At 44.7% G+C, this 21,631-nt stretch overlaps 1 protein-coding gene across 1 annotated transcript in view; it reads left to right on the forward strand.

Moving 5' to 3' along the window:
* LOC110977078 (slit homolog 2 protein-like) overlaps positions 1–20,596 on the forward strand; it is a 56,329-nt gene extending 35,733 nt beyond the window's left edge. The window contains exons 5-9 of the mRNA XM_087145192.1: positions 17,051–17,122; positions 17,553–17,624; positions 17,885–17,956; positions 18,839–19,002; positions 20,436–20,596. Of these exons, the coding sequence (XP_087001318.1) occupies positions 17,051–17,122; positions 17,553–17,624; positions 17,885–17,956; positions 18,839–19,002; positions 20,436–20,581 (526 nt within the window). The 3' untranslated portion in view covers positions 20,582–20,596. The remainder of the gene's footprint in view (positions 1–17,050; positions 17,123–17,552; positions 17,625–17,884; positions 17,957–18,838; positions 19,003–20,435) is intronic.
* Positions 20,597–21,631: the final 1,035 nt, after the last annotated feature.

Consider the following 21,631-nt stretch of genomic DNA (forward strand, 5'->3'; position numbering starts at 1 on the left):
TGATTTTTTAAAACGAAGGGGCCTCACATTTCCCTAACTCAGAATTATGTTTGTGCTTTACATGTACATTCAGTTTTAGAAATTATGATACACATATATGTATAGCAGGCTAAGATTCAGGGCTTTTTCCCCGCGAAGAAAACAATTTCTGAAAATAATAATGGGCCCTCTTAGTTTTTAGCTCCTTGTTGAATCTAGTAAAAAAAATTTCATTTAAAATTTAAACATTTAAAATCTCAACAATGTCCAAACAAATTAAAAATGCCCTTTCTGCAGCTCTGCATTAAACCCTTAAACATGCATGTAATTTCTAATATAGTACAGTAATAGCAGATTCCTATCTATGAAATACAGCAGGGTCTCTGACCTTGGCAGCTTAGTCTCCCTAGCCCTGTGCATGGTCTTGTGTTTAAAGTGCACCTGACAAACAAGACAGCACTTAGTATGCACCAAGCGCAGTAGATGGCCCACAAATATATGGCTTCAGCATAAACACTCCGAGGTACATGAACCGGGACCGTCACCATCATGCATGTACCTAGTACGTGTACAACATACACACAGGTTTCTTTTTTTTTTTTTTTTTGTACTGGTCTGTGTGCTTCTGCCACACTGCCCACAGGGTTTGGCCTCAGCTTTCAAGAACAGGAGCTCGTCCAGATAAAGGTTCTGATAAAAAAAATAAGCGGGGAGATTTCAATCTGGCGGCGCTGCTCCCGGCCAGACCACACGTAAGATCTTCACTCCCCCCCCTCCGATATAATAACGGGGCCTTTAATGAATGCCATTAATACAGTAACTTGGAGGCTTTTGTTTCTTGTGAGTCTTATGAGGAGAGGCTTGGTTTGAACATGGACGACGGCCAATGCCCAGTTGTTCAGTGTTCATGCACGCCCCCCCCAATGAATTTGAGAGACAATTGCCAGAAGATATGTGTGCAAAATCGTAGCCGAGCAGAAATTGTAGCATATTACATGTACATACATGTACCATACACTTAATATGTGATCTGGTGGGTCGTGTGCTGGCTTAAAAGTTTTGTGCAGAATGTGAGCCTGTGAGCCAGCCAGTGCTTGGCGGTGTTTGAGTTGAAATTACAAACATGATTTTGCCAAAATCACAACATGTAAAATGCAGACTTTCCATTTTGATGCTGTCGTATACGTGACTTTAATCTTGTTTGGTCATTCACGTTACTTTGATCTTGTTTGGGGGAAAAGACCGTTTCTTTTATGTGAGTGTTGTTGGGGCATTATCCATCTTTCCAGCGCCGGCCGCATCGTTGGTGTACCCTTAAAAAGCAATCATCTGCTAGCATCAGATACATCAGAGAACACTCGCGGGATCGGAGAGCGATAGTCCTGATGCAAGTCCGGGGGAAAAAAGAATGACAGGGGAAATTTGTCTGTGAGAGCACCATTTCGGGCATGACGGGCTCTCATTTTGCATGCTCGCACAGTGAGTAATGCTAGAGGAACTATGCTTTGGTTCCGTCATCAGCCGACCGAGGGGTCAATTGTCGATGACTGATATTTGTAGCATGTTTCTGGGTCAGTCAAATAAGGTCGGGGACAAAGTGATCCCTCTTGGATTGGCTCTTTGTGCGAAATTTCAATAACTTCTTCCCTTGTAATTTTTGAACTGCCCAAAGTGAAGGTTAACGAGTGACCATCTTACTGGTACATGTACCATAGCATCTATCTCGATATCCTGATATGATCCTGATGAGGAGTTGTTTCCAGAGACTACTACTCTACTCTACTCTGGAGTTTAGCGTTGCTTAAATTGCCCCCCCCCAGGAATGGAAGGTTGGTGGAGGTTCTGAGGTCAAGGGGTCAAGGTTGGATTTCATTGTGGTGCGGAGTTTTGTAAAAAAGGTATCTCCACTCAACCTAAGTGAAAGTGGCTTTGCTGTTACAGTGCCCTATATTTTTAATCGCCTTGAGGTATCGCCAACTGGTGGTGATAGGCACCCACAAATGAGAGAACTGCGGGTCAAGAGGAGATTGAAAGCTTTGAAGTATTGATGCTGTGTATGTTGGAAACTAATCATGTCCCCAGCCGTAGAAATCATTACTTACTAAAAAAAGAAAAAAAATACCAAAGACATTATCTGCCGTCGGGACGAAGTCGGAAGTAAGGTCCATCCACATGGGGAAACCAGAAGAGGGAACCCTCAGTCAGAGAAGGGTGAGTTGCCAAACAGCTGCCTGTGATATATGTTGGACAGCGGAGGACATCATGGAAGGCATACACCTCGGCTCCCAGAGGAGTTGCGAGACTATGCAAGTGCACCGTTTCACTCCGGAAATCATTGCCATCTTCTCCAGCCACGGGGGGAGAGCAGGAAAGACATAAGCAGGTACTTCCTGGTTGGCTCAGCATCGCTTTCTCTTGTCCCTGGTGGCCGCTCACTTGGGCAAGCCTGCCCAAGCCACAGTACTGGTAGGTGTGCATTTCATGGGTAGCGGGGAACCCCATTGAAGTGAAACTCGGGCACCTGACTAGGCTACCCATCAAAGAAGCCTTGCCCCCCTACATTTGTAAATTAGGGAAATAGAAAGGAAACCATCTTGAAGAGTGCATTCAAAATGCCAGTTCTGTCTTTATACAACATGTACCACAATGCTCAACAGCCTTTGAACGTTAAATGTGAAATCTGTTTTTTTATCATTCAGTGCAGCCTGATTTAATTTCAATTTTTCACCCCTAAACCGTCTAAGAACCTTTTGTTTCTCTGACAAGTAGAAAAGTAGCTTTTATATTATATGGGTTCCTTCTGTACATGTACACTCAGTCCCATTATTTGGAAATGGTTCCTGTCATGGAACACTCGGCCACTTAGGGTGCCAAGCTGCATAAGTTCTTGTCCCCATCAAAAGAGGAAGAGTGTGTATTTTCCAACCTAACTCCCTGTTAAAGAAAATTACTTGGGCCGGATTCTGTGTACACACACACACTCCATCAAGCAGGGCCCTCAGATTTTTTTAAAGTTGTCACCTCAAATTAGGGTTAACAATTGTAGGGACTTGGATGCCTGGACCGCTTTACATTCCAGGCACCCCAGTGGGTCGGCAGGGGCCAGCAGCCTCCGGGTGACTAACTGGTTACAGTGTTACCTTGTTGGGAGACAAGGCTGGATGTAGCGTATACCATAGACCAAGGGCCCAACTGCCCCGAGTTAAATACACTGTCGCCTGGCAGTCCCACCAGCTTACTCCAAAAACAGAGAAGGGATAAAAAAAAATCTGAACGCCACACGTCAAGTGGCCTTTAGAGGGCTTTGGGGGACCTTCAGAGTCAATTTTCACTGACAGCCATATCTATTTTTCTTTTTATTCTTGGCATGGAGAATTTCTGAGCGGTTGAAAATTTACACTGATCACTTTCCAATCATTTGCCTGGGTGCAGCTGCTGCCTGGCGCCCAGCACTGGTCACCGGCCAGACGTGTCACGTCTCCGGAGTGGTTAATTTGTGAAGGAGCCTGCTTCTCCCCCCCCCTCCAAAGATGAGTTGCAAGTTTCTTGTCTGCGCCAAACAACAGCGGGTCAAAGCTTAATTGGGTCCTTACGCACAGCGATCACACATCAGTGAGAAGGGAAAAGCTGGAATCACAACAGTCAAACGTGTTCAAGACTTTCGGATGCACAACAGTTTGGGGCCTTGGTTTATTCCAAATCTAAATTTTGCCTGTTTGTTTATGCCTCACAATGGACCAGGCTACCCGTGTAAATCCTGATTTTCTCAACCCTGAAGTTTCTGACTTGGCGATTTGAGCCAAGTCTACCATTATGCCATGAAGATGGTTCCATACACCTGTAATCTGTTTGCATCTCCATTGATTACAGCGAGGATGAAAGAGGAGACATCCAGCAGAGGAATCTGGTGTCATTTTGCCATTAAATAATTAACCCTTGTCCTTCACTGGAGAGTCTCACCAGTGGAGACCGCAGTCTGCCTGTTCCCCTGTCTCCAAATAAAAAAAAAAAGGGACTGAGTAATCGAATCAGAGATATTGAATTATCTTGGTGCGGTTGCAAAATTGGTGTGGTTCTGCAGTGTAACCTTCACACACCCTCAACCTTCAGAGGGTAGGTATTAGTAGGACCGGCTTGTCTCTACCTTGCTTTGGTAATATTGTAAAGGCTAGAGTTTCCTAACTGTCTAGATGGTGTTTGTGTGTGTTGGGAGGGGGGTCGATGTGGGATAAAGTTGATGAGAGTGGTTTCAGTGTGACTGGTAGGGATTGGGTGTCGCAGAGCTTCTCATTGGTTGATGCATGATCACCTGATGTCATTGGATGGAGCCTCGGGTGGGGCACCGTACCCCTACACTTGCCATTCTCGTGTGGGCAGACACCCCGTCTACCGCCTTCAGGTTTATTCATTCAGAACTGCTGTATGAGAAGTATCGTCCAGAGCTCTGGAGACCCGGCTGTGCACACACGTTGAACAAATATTTGCAAATCAGTTGTAGTTCCTCTAAACTGTGGCTTCATTTAGCTGAAACTGGACCAATTTAATTCTGATGAATTCTTAGGTTAAGACATAATTAGAAGTTACTAAAAACAGAAATACCCAGAGGCAGAGATGGCCGTTAGAGTTGGTTAACACACGTATTTTGGAATGAAGGCAGACATGTGAGCATAGTTGGGTGCCGTTGTGACAAACATTTACGCTTCTGATTCCCAGAAGCCACAGGCATTTTTGGTGTTTGCAGATTTTCCCAGGAATGCTTCCTGATGTCAAAGTTGCATGTACGCTTGCATTTTCTATCACTTCAGGTACAAGCCAGCCTCGAGAAACCTAATTCAGCTATTCTACAATGCGTTTGCGTCAGAGGAATCTTTCATAAAATGGTTTGTGTGACTGTTCACAAAACAAGGACAGCAGAAAATAGAGCCGGTTCAGTGATGCTTGAAAGTTGCTGTACTGCTCAAAGGAACCAGTGTGCCCAATTGTGCATGTACAGATAGTTCAGTAGGCTCCATGCCATACGGTTTATGGTTAATGTAAGGTTTTTTGGTGTGTTTAAATTACAAAATGTAGATTTTTTTCCATTGTCGCAGGGGAAGGCCGCCATTTTTGTTGTGACTATTCTAACCCACATGGTTGCAATTATCTAATTACTTATTTTGTCCGAACGAAAAGGAGACAACCGACGTGGCGCATTGGGGGAGTACCGGTGATTATCGGTTGCTCTTTTGGAGGGACAAGTTTATAATTGCCTAAAATGGCATCCATGCTTGCCGAGACTTAATAGGGGCATCCAGCGGCGGTCACGGATCAAGCTTCAAACCCAAAACAGCATCGCCGGGGTCCGCAGAATGCGCGTAACTACATGTATCAGGTCCCAGCACCGTTTGTATTCTGCCCGTGTCTGGTTCGTGTAACCTCTTTTAAAGTTGGAAATGAGGTTGTCAGCCCTTGCCGGAGATCTGCTTATAGCCTGAAAGCTCCCCACGGGTAGGAAGTTTTCCAAGCCAAGGGGGTCCCAGTTTAATCTTGCCCACGGTGTGTGCGCACATGTATCCCGGTATCCGGGGGAGGGGGAAGGGAATGAGACGTACAGGTAGGTGGAAACTACACCAGAATACGGCCAGCTTGAAATAGGAGACGGCACTGATTGATTTTAAGAGTGGATCAAAGGAACCGTAGGCCCCCTCAATTCCCCCCCCCCCTTCCACATCCTAACCCGGCGTTTCCCCCTTGCTAAGTCCCAGTACCTATGCACCTGTTTGTGCATATATGGATGGTACCAGCACACGTACAGTACATGGTCATGTACTCAGCATAATATGCGTACAGCATGGAGGGCGTGCACCCTACCGGTATGCCTCTATCTCTTCAGTCTTTGATTCCTCGTAGTGATCCCTGTCAGCAAGGTATGGATGTCATGCTGGGTCCAGCATCTTATCGAAGATCTCGACAGGGCTGTTACCGCCTGGCAATCTACTTCAGCCGGCACTTGCCTCGCTCATATTGCTTCAAACTGTAGTGTAATGCAATCAGTTCAAACATGGCCCACAAGGGGCGAGTCTTTTGTACCAGCAGGTGTGTCAAATTTGTACCCACGGATTGCAGTTGAAGTAGTCAGCCCAGTGGCCAAATGCACAAACAGTGAACAGCCTGGCAATTTCAGGGGTCATTGTCCCCGCATAAGTTATGGCTTTTCCATTAGGCCCATGACTGAGACACCCGGCCGCACTTGTACTACACATGTATTGACTTGGCTTTGTCAGGTTGGATTTATTTTCCCCCTAAATTATGACATTATGGAGGTCATCCTCTCCTTACAGGGGACCTTGCTGCGTCATCAAAAGGTCAGTCGTGGTTTTTTTTGGAGAGTTTGCAGATTTTGGTGTGGGGCAGTGGTTGAGGGTGTTCATTTTATCCTCATTCATACCCATACCTGTGGTAGTGTGAGGGTGAAGGCCTTTTTCTTTTGTAAAAAAAGTCATATTTAAAGGTGCTCACTTCTCAGATCTGGCCTTGCCAGTCTCCATCAATTGTGGCTTTTTCACCAGAAATGTCGAGATGTAGAAGAAAAGAAACTAACCCTTCCGGGCGTGGATCTCCGCAACCTTCGGGCGGCGGTCATCAATACGGCCCTTCTGGCATTGGGCACCACAAATGGAAATTAATTACGTGCCTGGATACCAGGGCTAGACTCCCCCTAAGCATCGAGCGCCGCTCGCTCGGAGAAAGGGACCCATCCAAATCAATCTCTATCGAGCCCCCACCAGACAACAACACATGGCGAATTACCCACAGCCTGCGGCCATCCGCTGCCATGTCACCACTTGCAACATTCTGCTGAAGTTCTTTTTTTTTTCTTTCTTTCTTTCTTTCTCCCCCCCCCTTTTGGACATTTTTTGGTTTATTCAGAGTTTTACACACTGGTCGATTGTATTGATGTCTGCGTATGAACACCTAATCGAGCTCCTTTGTCATTTTGCAAACAGAAACGTGCACTGTTGGGAAACGTTAACAGGCTGCTGTTTTCCCAAAGCACAGATGTACGCCCACGATTCCACACATTTAAAAAGTTCTTCAGAGAGAACACAAAGCCAGTCACTGAAAGTTGTTCAATGAGTTTTGTGAATGCCAGAATAAGAGCGAGAACCATGTGTGCTTGGGATGTTGGAGTTGTCTTTCCTATTTGATGTTCAAGAAAGCTTGTATCGTAAGTCGAAACCAAGACGGTTTTGAGATAATAATAATAATAATAACTCATTTCTTATATAGCGCATCACATAGCACATCTCGATGCGCTTCACAGTAATATTATGAAATAAAGCAATTAATGAAACAGGTGAGATGCGGACTTCTGCTAAAGGCAAGACTCTTGTGGGTCACCCAAATTTTTGGAAATATGATTGATTGATTGCCTCGTATGGCCGTGAAGAATTGGAATTTTCCTGCCTGGAGAAGCTTGACGAGGGATGCGTTGGGTGGGGAAATTAGTTCCAACGAGCCAGCGGTACTAAAAAACAAAGAAGTACATGTACACGGAGGGAAATTACCCACACGAAAAATGTGTGGTAGTCCTGGGGGAATGCGGCTGTTTTGCGGCTGTTTTTCACCAGTAGAGATCTGACGATGATCCACGATGGTAAAGGAGGAGCAGTTGTGTGCACTGCATGGTTGTGCACTCGCCTCCAGTAGGGTGTGGCCAGTGACGTTGAAAGGCAACCTCCACAGATTAAACCAACCAAAGGCCAGATTCAGCTGGAAGTTGCCAACATTTGATTGTGTTATTGCATTCCCTTCCTCCACCCAGTGACAGGAGACATCACCAAGAGATTTGGGTCCCCTCTCGTCCTCCATCCACCTGTTCTTGTCATCCTCACGGAACCAGGCTAAATCCTAAACAGGCTTTCAAAGAATAGTATAGACAAAGAAAACGTGTAGGTCATTGTAGACCTGAAATCAATTGCGAATCGCCATGGAAACAAGATTGCAACCAGATCTTTCTTGTTCCTCAGTAGTGCATAAATTCAAGTTGTCGGGGGGGGGGGGTTCAGCGTCTTCCAGACTGTACTTCAGATGGAGGAGAATGCTCGGAATTAATCGTCCAATGAAACGTCAATGTGCACAAGGAAGTTTGGATCAATCCAGTTGGCTGGAGAAACAGCGATGGTAATCACACAGGATCAGGGATGAATGTTGTCGAAAAACATTTACAGCGATTTTAATTGTATGTCCATCAACGCCCCGGGCTCCCTGGAAATTAAATTTAATTTCCAAATTCTCTTTTCCGAGAGGAAACAAGGCAAGAATAGTTGATGAAGTTGGTTAATTTCTCCCCCCCCTCCCCTTTTTGGATCAGCCTCCCCTATCCCAGTGAGGGAAGGGGCTACTTAATGCAGACACAAATAATTGGGGGGGGGCATTGTTAAAGTCCAGAGGCATGTTGTAGATGCTAGGCATGAACCATTGTCTCAACCTGTCACCTTGCATGGATTTTGACAAAAAAAGAAACAAAAATGAAAAGAAACTGCACATCATATGGCTTTTGCCAAATATCAACTAATAAATTTTAAAAAACCAAAAATACGCAAAAAACAAAAACAACCTGGAAAGACAGATTCACAGGATGTTTGACCTGCATGGTATTAAAAAAAAACTTTGATAAATGTCCAAACAGACTACCGCTGTTTTGCGCAGATGGACTTGATCATGACGCAGAGTCACTGTGCACATTCCAACTTGCTCATCATTTTGATCCGGATCAGTTACGGCCGAGGTCACCAAGAGAAGGGAGGGGATGGAATTACAGGGGTGTCAATTTGTGGTTTCCTTCCAAGTCATCACCTCACCTGCCTCCCCCTGTGATTGAAAATCCTAAATTTGAGGCTTCCGGTTATACAGTCACATTGAAAAAAGGCTGCTTCTTTCACAGAAGGCAATTTGTCATAATACCTGTATAAATAAAACACTTGGAATTTCGACCTTTAGATAAGGATAAGCAGAAAGGGTGGGCCTGTGGGACTTATTGCAAAACCGGAAAGATTTTTGCAATTGTATTTTACCTAGCTGTGGGATTTGGGGCTCCTTTGAAGTGATTTCATTGCGGAAATTGCCCTTTGACACGCAAGTGGAAATCCACTCTTTTGTCGTTGGCAAAATAAGCTGGGCAGTGGTGGGAATCACTGCAACTTTGCAATGTTGATATCGCAATGGAAGCTGAGATTTCCAGCATCGGAAAGAAGTTTGTCGAGACCTTTAACTAAAGCCTGGAAAAAAGTTACGTGCATTGCACCGACCAGCAAACATTCTACGGCAGGGAATATGAGCTGGTGTCACTGGATTTCAATTTTCCTGTCAACCAATTAATTGAAGAGACTTTTCCTCTCAGCACACAGAACTAATATCAACCAGAATTTCTTAAAACAGTCCCAGTTTCTGCAATGGGTGTGCACATGCATCCCTGTATAGTGAACGTACATGTACAGTGTACATCGGACTGATGTAGGCTTAAAAGTTTAACAGCCCACATAACATGCGTTCATGGTTAATTGGCTGTTTCCCGCCACTTTCTCGAGACATGCCTGAGTAGAGCTGGGCGGGTGCCCGCATACACAACATGAATAGGAACAATCGTAAGGCAGTGCCCCTTCTCTCCGGTATCGTTGCCCCAAATTGAATCGGAGGGGCGTCAATTGAGGACAAGTGATTGGACAATTACTGCACGGGTCATACTTCATTGCCCCTTAAGAGAGAATCCCGGAGATAAATGTGGCAAGCACGGCTGCTTGCGTGGATTAGGTTTTGCATGGCGAGAGTCGGTCGGTGATCCAGGGAACTGCAGCGTTGTAAAATGACGATGGGAAGTCATTCATTTTGTGCCAAGAAGACAGCAAGTATGTTTGTGGCGTCAAAAAAAATTTATTTTCCTGAAGCAGCCTTCAAAACATATTTTCTTTAGGACTTGACAAAGGATTGGGTTCATAAATGTTTAGAGCATACGTGTGATGCCTCAGAATCTTTGACTGTTGAAAATGTTTCTTTGAAATTTTTTTTCAAACTATTTTAAAATTCTGCACTGAATTTGATTTTTAAAAAAAAAAGCTATTACATGTAGATTTGACAGGAGCTTACGTGTATTTATAATTTGTAGCATACATCATCTCATTGAACTGTGTCCCGCACACCATCCTTGTGACTTCTTCACCATGGCTGTACAGCACAGAGATTCGCATCAAATCCGTGATATGTCAAGCTGTAGAAATTGGCAGAACATCCATGAGTAACAGAGACTGCAGAGTTTGGACATGTGCCAAATCGGAGGATGAGCCCCCCCCCCATGCTGAGGTTCCGATACCTCCGTCACGCACGGGCGATTTTCGTCAGAGGCTCTGCTGATTTGCATACAGTAGTTCTTAATGCTAATTCTGGAAGCTGGGGGGCTGATGTCAACTGTACTATAGCTTTATTAATCTGATTCTCTCAAAGTGACATCTCTGTTCAGTTGTTGTTGAGAATCCTGTACAATGAATCCGCTAGCCTGTCAGTCTGCAGACAGGAGGACCATTGTCAGAAATGAGGTCCAGCTGTCTTGAGCGCCTCGTTGATTGGTAAATATTTGCCACTGGTGGTAACTTGTAGCGATGGGAGAATGACTCATGCCCAACACCCCTCCTTTTTTTTTTTTAATGTAAGAGCTTGAAGTTGTGGGCGTTTTTTCTTGTCTGGTTGTGTTCCACCCACATTGGCTTCCACCTTAAAAGTTACAAGTGTTGTACCGGTAACTTCTACATCTACTTGTATGTTGGACCATGGGGGGGGGGACAATAGAAGGCAGATCTGGAACAGGAGTAAAATTTCATCCAGGCTGGAAGTCTCGTCTCGCATCATAGACATGTACATGTGACGAGGACAGACATCCCCCCCTCCCAGTTCTTGAACTTGTTGTAGTTGTTGTACCCGATGCTGGCTCTACCTTCCTTGGAGTCCGAATGGCCTTGCCTTTACTTTGCGAGGTGATATTTGAATGAGTTGACCCCCGTGTCAGAGGTCACAGGGACAACAAGTTACTGGTAGCCGTTCCCGGGCCGTCTCCAAAGTGCCTTGCTGTGGCTAGAGTTGACACATGCGTCCATGAAAGCTACAAGCCTGTGGCTTGATGCATCCCTTATAGGCTTACGTGTAATTTTCAGCCATAGCCAATTAAGTTGGGCACAGCCTCAGACTCTTCCGCTATCAAATGGTGAGGCCCTGCTCTAAACTAGCGGTAGTTCTGAATGGGAGTTACAGCCTTCACTTACAAAGTATTGAGAGAGAGAAAAAGTTGTCACTTGTCAAAGTTCTGTTGAAGTGTGGGCTAACGTAACACTTTTTTCTTCCTCCGTGTGACACCTCTCGGTTTGGTTGAGGTGTGGAGTTCTCAGAACCTCATTGACTCTGATCCTGTGTGTTTCTTGTAAGTTTTGGTACATGTACAACAGATGTCTTCAAGGACGCTTTTAGGAGCATGGTGATACCCCGGTATAATCTGATTGCCCTAATCCCCACAGTTTCAAGTGACTCCTTAAATCCACCCCAAAAGCTCAGATCTCCTCTGCCCCGATGAATAGGCTCCCCTCAGGAGAGCAAAAGGTTTCCCCTTTAATCTCCCGGAGCATAAGGTGTAGGTGGTAGACAGCAGGGCGTTTTGGGATTATAGACCTCAGGAAAAGGAGCTTAGCATTAAAAGAGCATTAATCCTCTGCATTATGTCTAGGGTAAAATGCTGTTAACATAGCATGTGTCAGTCAGAGGAATAGGTGTGTAGGTTGTAACTCTGGAGTGGATGGTGTTATATCATTGTGTGAAATATGGAGACATGTGAAAAATATCTGACTTTGGATGGATTTCTTTGAAACAAGATTCCATATATGTCTTACTTGCAGTAGGTTCTTTTCCCATCAGCTTAACTTCTTTCCCTACTTCACTTTTCTCAGGAAAAAGCAATGACCGAAGCAGTGCTGGCCTCTGTCATATTTTGTCTGGTTAATAAAGCGCTCGATTTTGAGATCATGACCAAGTACATGTGCATCTGCAAGGAACGAGAATGCCCAAATAAGTACAGGAAGTGAATGTACAAGATAATTACGTGTTTGTCTGGTTTAATTTGATGTGAGTTTCAGAGGTTTAAATATAAACCCAACTTGGAGGACATTGGTATCCTGTTTTCTTAGAGATCAAGGCATTTAATAACCACCCCCCCACCAAAATTGATTCTACTCCACAAACGTGCAGAGTATTTGAAGTGTAACAATCTCATGTAAACTAAGGCCTTGCTCCAAAGTTGTGGCTATGGCTGGCAATATATAATCAACATGCACATCTGTGGAATCCACGGCTCTCGACTGTAGCCATAACCAGTGCATACAAACTCAGCCCAGCCCATCTGAGGGATCTGGCCACTATACATGCACCAGTACAGTCATTTTACTGTCTGCAAGTGTGCCTCCTCATGCTGCCACCATTGACCTCCCCAAGCAAATCTAACTGTTAACAGCACAAACACAGGGCAAGCTCAACAGTAGTCAGTGCCCACCGTGAAACCATTAGCACCAATTATCCCCCCATTAGCATTAACTCCAGATCACTGATGATAATGGAGAGCCTTGCCATCACATGTTGGGAGATTATGGGAAGGATTAATTGGATGAACTGTTGGGCACCAGTGTACTTTGGATCATGTTTTGTCCAGGACTCATGTTCAATTTCTCAGAGGTGTCTGAGATCCGACAAGAGAGAAATGGATGTCTACATGTAACATGTCTGCAGTGCCGGGAGATTTGTGAATTGTCAATCATGACAGGCTCAAAATTCAGAAATTGGCTTCCTGAAGAAATTTCTCCTCGATATTGTTTTTTTTCTCTTTTTCTCTCTCCGTGCCAATGGAGAAGGAGACTCCCTTCCACCATATGCACCTGTAGGAGGATCACAGTTCGCTTGAAGTGACAAGGTGCATGGCTGGGCAATTCTTTTTCCGTCAAGCATTTGCTCAAGTTTCAAATCGCAGTTCATGGTACATCTTTTCACTTTGATCCTCTTTGAACAAGAGTGGCTCACACATTCACCTGTTGATTCTCTTCTGGATATCCTCCCCCCCAATGTCGTCATCGCCACGCCTCTATTTGACATCCATATACATCTATATAAAGGCATGTAGCTGAACATCTGGTTTGGCTTGACGAACAGTCAAAGTCAGATCTCTGCATGCCACATCAGTCGAACAGGAAACGGCACTGCACTTTCTTCTCAGAGGGTGCGCGAAAATGTCACAACGGCAGAGAAATTAGTGGACTTCCTCAGAGTTTGCTGGAAGCAGCGATTCTCATGTCAATAAATTGATTCCTCGATATCTGCCCCGAACATTCCGGATGGAAAGCTAATGTTTCCAATTACATGTAGTAATACAAGATTAGGCAAGGGCCATCCATTTATTATATTTTCTTCATCTTCTGTTGAGTCAGTGGAGAAATTGATTTTCCCCCCCCCCCAAAAAACTGAATCCAAAGCGTGCATTTTCAGATTATTTTGTTTGCAGAAAAGTTCCAATTTCATGACAGTTGTCACAATCTAAAATGAATCAGCCTAGATTATGCACACAACTTTTCCACATGAAAGACTTACCACCTTTCCAATCTGTCTGCCCGTGTCCAAATTCATCGCCAGCTGTCCTCTTCTTTTTACGTCGCAGCCACGAGCTGTGAGCATTTTCCCAAAGCCCCAGGAAATGTACGCTAACCTCATCTTTCCCGTTCTCAATCACGAATCACGCCAGTGACAGTTGCATTTCCGAGCCCGAGAGAAACGGATGAGTAAACAGCGGTGACGGACCTTCTCTCTCTCTCTCGTTTGGTAGGAAAATCTGTCAGGGTTGATGTGGCGCATCTACCAAGCTCTCTTTTTTGGAAGTCAGTACACGTCCGATTTTTTAAACTTTTTTTATTTGAACGAGGTGATAAATTTCGGTCCAGGCAAATAATGGAAGCAGTCGGTCAACAAAGACAGCTCAAGAGGAAGGAGATTTCAAGTATTCTTCCGCTGTTCCCTTTTCCGACAGAGTGAAGTGTGAAAAGCTGAGTTGTGGCCGGTGTCCAGTGGGGAAAAATAGGAGGAAGACCCAAAATGCGGGTTGAAGTCCCAGGTGGACTTCTGGCATGACATATCTGCCATCCCCAGCTTTGAGAACACAAAGGCCCAAGGGTCTCAGGCCAGGGCTGGCCTCCTGCCTTAGGCAGTGGCATTGTAAAATCTCAGCTTGAGGGCAAGCCCAGATTTACCCACCATGCATTTAGGAAAAATGAGGGGGGGGGAATAAGCCTTTTGCGAGTTAACTTTAACCCTGGTACACTGAGTTCTTTAAATTCACATGAACATAACAACTTGAATTCTCCTTACTATTTAACCACTGTTGCTATACCTCGTGATTCGGGGCAAGCTTTTGCTTACCGGTAGTTACATAAGAGATGCCATGCAACAGTCCACTGTTCTGAATGGATAAGGAGGGCACAAAGGAACCAGTTCATTCCAGAGATGGTGGTTGCTATGCGAAAGCTTGCCCCGAATCACGAGGTATAGCAACAATGTCTTTAGTCTGGGGAATTCAAATCGTTAAGTTTATGTGCAGTCAGGTAACTCAGTGCACCAGATTTTATTCAAATTCAACTCACAAATGGCTTGTTTGACCTCTTCAAAAGCATAACCAAACCGCACTTTCGCATTAAACGTTAATCCATTGAAGAGTCATCTTTTTTTTCACACACGTGACTCAGCCTTCCAAAATGAGTCACAATTTGCAAGAAGTACTTTTCAGTTGTTAGCCTTTGAAGAAATGTTTTAAAGTGGAAATCACCAGGAACTCTAAAAGGAGGCAAAACTGAGTGATCTGTCAAAATGAGGAATAATCTTTGTGTCGAAAAAACAAATGTTAAGTGAATGAAAACTTTTATACTTCGGACTCATTTTGTCAGATCATGGAGGTAGAATAACATGCTGTCAGTCTGTGGTGAGGCCTTCCATTTCTCATAAGTCACCCCATTGGCCAGCAGCCATCCCTGTTGTTTGTTTTGCCAAGTCAATATCATCTGTATGGCACAAAGATTTGCCGACTTCAGAACTACAGGAAGATAGAGAGATTCAATCCCCCTTTTACAACTTAAACAAACAAATCACCCAGGAAAAGGGCACCAGACCACCCAGCAATCCAGTCAAATCAGTGCCTTGGATGGATATTGAAATATCTAGCTCAGCCATGCCTGTCTGGTTATTGTAGGTCTTTCAAGAAAGGGAGAGTTTTAAATTGATAAAGTCTGGTTAGGGCAAGAGGTGTCCTTGACAGGGGCCACCATGTGTGGGGGTATTCCCCTGTTTCCTGCCCACTGAGTTACAGTCTTTTAGCAAGATGCTGCTGTTTGTAAATGGATTAAAACTCGTCCACTAAAAAGACAGCATTACCACACCTGAGCTGCTGCTGCATCATGCACGAACTGCTAGCTGTTCTTGTGTGATGGATCACAATCAGAAACAAACCGCAAGGGGTCTGGTACCGGTTTGCGATAGTGTGACATAGCGCTGTCTCTTGATGATAAGCTACGATTCCTGACAAACGGTAGCATCTGGCAGTCAGACAGAATTCTTAGTTTAAAGCCCCAGAGCTGCTATCATTGAGTGCAGAGCATTGATTCTTCACCGGGCACCAAAAAATATTGGCTTAAGCAAAACTCGGTTGCCGGTGAAAAGTCGTGCATTGTTAATATGTGTCAGTCCTGACTGATCCTCAGTTGTAATAAATGCATATATTATGCTGAGCAATTATAATTCAGCAGATGCAGATACTGTGTCCAGGATCTGCAACGTCGGTTGAAACTTGCAACATTGATTGAATTCATTTATTTTTTTTCATTCTTGCTGGGGGGGGGGTTTTCAAATCTTAAAATCCTCCTCCCGGAGCTGGGGTAATTTTATTACGGGTAGGAAATTATGCTTCTGCATGCAGGTCAGCATTTGATACAAAGATTCCCCTAAAGTGAGACCAGAAAACAATTCCCTTAGGAAAAAACTGGGGTTTGAAAAATGCCTTATATGACAAAACTAGGGTGTACTTTTCAATTGAAACCATCTTCCCTTTATCACTTCCTAAATTCCGTAAAGAGAGTAAATTCTCGATCTTGGTAAGTGACTGTTTCCTCCACAGTTGACATATTTGGTGTTTACACTGCCAGACTGTGAGCCCTCTGTAAGACTAACATTTTTCTTACATCGGCTGTGCATTGAAAGTCAAGCGCAATGCCAACAGACTCGCAGCTAAACTCAGCCCCAGTAAGTTTCCCCCTCCGGTCGTCATCAAAAAAAGGAAAATAAACCTTTTCATGCGCCCCGCTGGAAGATCAACAGTTCGTGCATGTATTTACGGTGCCCTCGATAGTGTGAATGCCAAGGAGGCACGGAGAGAGGACAAAAGTGACCCCTGGCCCAGTAACAGCAAAATGAAGTCACAGATTTGCGCGGCGTGGTTTAGCTTAGTCGTGCGCGAGTAATCAAATGTGAAATATGGAGTTATTGAAAATTTCTTAATCAGATCTTGCGGGGGGGGGAGGGGAGTGAGGAGGGAGGCATTCACTTTTGAAAGTAACATTGATGTGAGTGCTACTGTACCAGTACCAATGCTGGCCCAGTGCAGTATGGGTTATGGTTGGTTGAATAGCCAACCGTCTTGATGTAGCTGGAATATTTAACCCCCATTTCCCTGTTATTGAGTTCAGGAATCAGGATTATTTCTTTCTGGTGAAATCTGATATTGTCACAGCTTTTTCACGTATAAAAAAAATGTATTTATTTCTCATCGAGGTAAATTTGCCTCAGCTATTGATGAAACAGTGACACTGATGTGAGAAACGAAAGAACCAACTCGCCTTGTGAGTCCTGTGATTGTCGTCAGATTTCTTGCCCCAGTTGGAGAGGGCTTGAGAGATGAGTCGAATTGTAACAGTTATTTGTAATTTATGAGAAATTATTGCTCTAATAGGTTTTATCCTGCCGTTTCCCACAGGGATCTCAGCAACAACAAGCTCATGTTGATCTCACGGAAGCTATTCAGAGGAACAGGGCTTCTCCGAAACTTGTAAGTTATGATTTTTATTGGGTGGGATAATTGGAGACAACGGAATTAGATCAGGGTCACACGCATGACCTCTCAGGTCTTGTACATGTAGCAGTACTCTAGTAACCAGTAACGCGGCCTCTTGTGGATATCTTCAACAGTCAAAAATCACCTTCTTGGGCTAATCAGTGAGTGTCATTTCACAATGGTGTAGCTCTCCTCAGGCTCCCTGAGCCGCAGAACCTCCGGTGCGATACATGACTGTTAGACCCGAGCAACGTTATGACAAACCCTGACCACTTCCCGTGGGACTTCTCCATGACTTTGAACGTCACCTGACTGTTCGAAGAATATGCATATACGTTCATTGGATGGCATCGTTCCAGTGTAAAGGAATAATGTCATTAGATTTTTATGCCTGGATCGTTCGCCTCTCTCCCTGTAACCCCAGGAACCTGGAGTACAACCAGATCACGTGTATAATTGACGGTGCCTTCAGACCTCTGAGAATGTTGGAGAGATTGTGAGTACTTGAGCTCATCTTTCAGTTCACAGAGAAATTCTACTTGCCATTTTGCATACAAATCAAACACTCTCCTCCCTTAGACGGTTATAAACATTGTTTTGTTTTTTTTCTATGAAAAGATAAGACTTCAGTAACTGAGATGAATCTCATCAGAAGCTGTGTTAACTAATGCCTGGCAGGGTGACATTGGTATTTTCAGCATGAGCTGATGTCATCACTGTGTAATAATCTTTTGTCGACCGGGGTCTGTGTCGTAGGTCTCTGAGTAACAACAATCTGACCACGCTAAGCAGCAGCAGCTTCACTCACATGACGTACCTCAAGACATTGTAAGTACCTCAGGATAGCTATGCAGCTATTTGCACTCAAGGTGCTTCCTCATTATTAACCCCGCTCACTGGGCAGATAAAGCAAACTGGTCTCAGACTCCTCCACATATTCATTTTTGTCTGCCCCTCTAGGGGGAAACATTTTTCCACCGATCTAGAAACCTGGCACGCGCTGCTCACAGGAAGTACATGTATGTGTGCTTCACTGATTGCATTTTAGCTGGGCCCCAGAGTTGAAAGGTCACTTGTTGAGCTTCATTTCTGTGAAAGTTTAGCAGTACTGGCCAAGGACATTCAGTCAGGTGGTCCAGAAGGAAAACAGTTTTGAATTAAGAGAGGGGGGGCCCTTTGGTATAGACGCTTCAGACATTTTAATTTGCCCAAAATAGGAAATGAAGATAAAGGAATTTTAAAGATTTGACTCCAAAGAAAAGTTGCCCTTTTGCCCCATTGATTAATCTAACCCTGGCCAATTCCTCCTCGTTAACAAATCTGACCAAGCAAATGGAAATGCAAACATTAGAGAATATGAATACTGTGTTTGGATAACAGAAAGAAACGGTTTTCAGAAATATTTCTTGAAATGTACTAAAAATGAGGCTTTTCCTGATAAGGTTCACCCACTCTTTCAGCTTTTGACAAAAGGTCACAACAATATCAACAAAAGCAAATAAGAAACATTCTGTATTGCTTTGAGTACGAGTTTGGTGAAAGACTTCATATCAAGCACTCTGCGATTGAGTACGAGTTTGGTGAAAGACTTCATATCAAGCACTTTGCGATTCGCATTCCTCAGAACTCTTGGAGACATCCTGAAAGCATTTGCAAGCTTTTTTTTTTTCTCGATATTTCTTCTCTCTTTCTGCGTCCCCTTACCTGCAGACGTCTGGCAGGAAATGACTTGTACTGCGATTGCTACCTGGGCTGGTTCGCCAGCTGGCTGCGGCTGCACCCGCGGCTGGCCCTGTCCACGCGCTGCTCCCACCCTCGCCAGTTCCGGGGCTTGAAGATCCCCGAGCTGCAGGTGGGCGACTTCAGATGCTCAGGTGAGAAGATGGGTTTCCTTTCTTTCTTTTGTCCTGTTGTTTTGATTTCTTTTTGAAGCCTTGTTGACTCAATCCCAGACTCTAACCCAGAACAGCCCACATCTTGGCTGAAAGACACCTTGAAGCCAGATTTGTTACAACCATGATGTTTTTGTAAATTTAAAGCTCTGCCCAAGCTTTTTTGTGTACATTTTGGTTGGGGGAGAGATGTTTGGATGGGGGTTGTAGAGTGATCTTGGGGAATTATTTTAGGTTAAAGGCATGAAATACAACAATGGATCACTTGCCATCGGACTAGGTACATTACAACTTGAGCTACTAAATGTGTTTGTAAATTTAAACAATAAAAAGGTTCCACAATGGGATGTAAGAGTTCCAATTATCAAGGTGGTTTTTTTTTCCAGGTTTGCGTAAAGGTGCAAAAAAAAAAGGTCCTAGCATTTTTTCAAAAAGAACAATTGATAACGTGTCCCGGGTGGAGGGGTGGAGGGTGGAACCCAGCTGATTAACACCAATGATAAATCGTGTCAGTATTTAACATCGTGCGATTCATTCACTTCAGGTCCCCCTTGGCAGTTGGGTTAGATGCAAAAATGAGCTGAAGTCCTTGGAAGCCTGCCTTTGAAGATAACCAAAAAAAATGGCCGCCTGCTTGAAAAATGCTCCTTGGTATTTCCACCGCCGGGGAAACTTTGGCAAGCTCCCTTTTCCTTCACACACCCTTCATTTCTCGTCACAGGTTACCCCCGTTTCAACATTCAACCTGGCATGTTGTTCCCCTCCCCACACGACAGCCTCTCAAGATTCCCCTTCCTCCATCCCATTCAAAACGCCATCCCGACCGCACTCGTGAATTGTTATCGAACCGGCCCACAGCCATCTATGGCAAGCTGGACACGGCTGGAACGTGCCCACTCACAGGAAAAGTGGCTTCCTGACCATGTTTCAGCTGATCAGGAGAAGTGTGCTTCAGGATCTAGGCCAACCTCTTATTTATCACTCGAGAGGGGTCTGGCCAGTTGAGCCCTTGTGCACATTAGTGTGCAATTGCCGCAAATTTCACCCCACCTCATTTATGGAGCATCTGCACCGCGCTGATAGTGCGGCGTGACTCAGTTGTGCCCAGCCGCATTTCGGACACTTGGCTCTGATTTGAGTGAAAAGCTCACATCACCCCTTCCTCTTAAAGGAAAACTGTCGTGTCCACCTAAGCCAGTGTTCAAAGCGGTTGTGACTGTGGCTCTTTACCCATTGGCATTCTAATACCACATGCCAAAGCCGGTCACAATTGAGCATGACCTGTGCCCAGTGCATTTAACTTTACTGTTACTCTTTAACAAAAAAACAAACTTTGAAATCTGTCCCGCTAAGTTTACCAAACCATTGTTGGTGCCTGTCACTGACCTTTCGTCTCTGACCTTGGTCACACGCAGGTGAAGAGGACCACGAGGTCATGTGCAAGGTCAAGCCTCTGTGTCCGGCTGGCTGCGCGTGCAACTCGGAGAACGTGGTGGACTGTCGGGGTATCGGTCTCACTGAATTGCCCACGACCTTCCCGGATCGAGCCGTGGAACTGTGAGTACACTCCCTCCTGAATTTTCGCCCGGTGTTGTCTATCCATTAATAGATATTGCCCGACACGATATTCTCCCCCCCCCCCCGCCATGTTTTTTTTTTTTCCCTCTGGTGATAACATTGGGACTGAGTCATATCCTCCATCGTTGTGCGAGCGTGGACGGCCACGGAACACTCAACATCATCAATAAGAAATGGACAGAAATCAATTTGTGTCACATCCTGCCCCTCTTCTCATCCTGACGCTTTTTCTTCGTTGCATCTAATGAGCGTAATTGATGAACCACATGCACGCATGGTCAGAGAAGATGCCCCTGGAGGAGAGAGAAAGTGTTTGTCACAAGGGGAGCCATGTGAGCTTTTCCCTCCATGTCAACACTTCTTCTGCGTGCGTGTGTGTCAAATACATCAGTCTATTTTTGACATTGCTCTGTCTGGTAAGCATTTCTGGAAGCCCCCCCCCATGAAACCATTCAGATGTGGTGGCGTGGCTTTCAACTTTACAAAGCTAGAGAAGTTACTGCAGATACCAGCAACTGTTATGAGTGGTAGGCAGTAACACTTGGAGTACATGTATGTGAAAGGTGCAAGAAATTTTAATGGTATGAGTTGGAACAACATGTATGTTCCCCAGTGGATACACGACCATACCATGTTATCATGGAAGACATTGAAACAGATACTTCAACTGATAGACGGACAGACTGTCAGACCAGCAGCGATCTTATTCTGTCCAATCGGTGCTTCCAAAGGTAGTATGTTTGGTCTCAAGCCATGTCCAAATTGGGCTCGGTTCCCCAGGGATTCATCTTGAGGATGTGAAAATCCCATCCCAATTATCTGCTGAACATTCCGTCGCAGATTATCCCAATTGGACGAAATGAAATCCCAGACGTTTCGAGCCGTTCTGTCCATCTTTCACACCCAGGGTCAGCTTTGCTTGAAAAGAAAAAAAAAAATCAGCACCAAGAAGCAAAGAGTATTTGGCGTGGGTTTGAGGACAAGAAAGACGAAGGCGCAGAGAGATTAAAAATCAGCGAGGAATTATAGTGTC

Source organism: Acanthaster planci, linkage group LG13, assembly GCF_054643075.1.
Source record: "Acanthaster planci isolate LZ-2023a linkage group LG13, COTS_SCS, whole genome shotgun sequence".
Taxonomy (NCBI): Eukaryota; Metazoa; Echinodermata; class Asteroidea; order Valvatida; family Acanthasteridae; genus Acanthaster; species Acanthaster planci.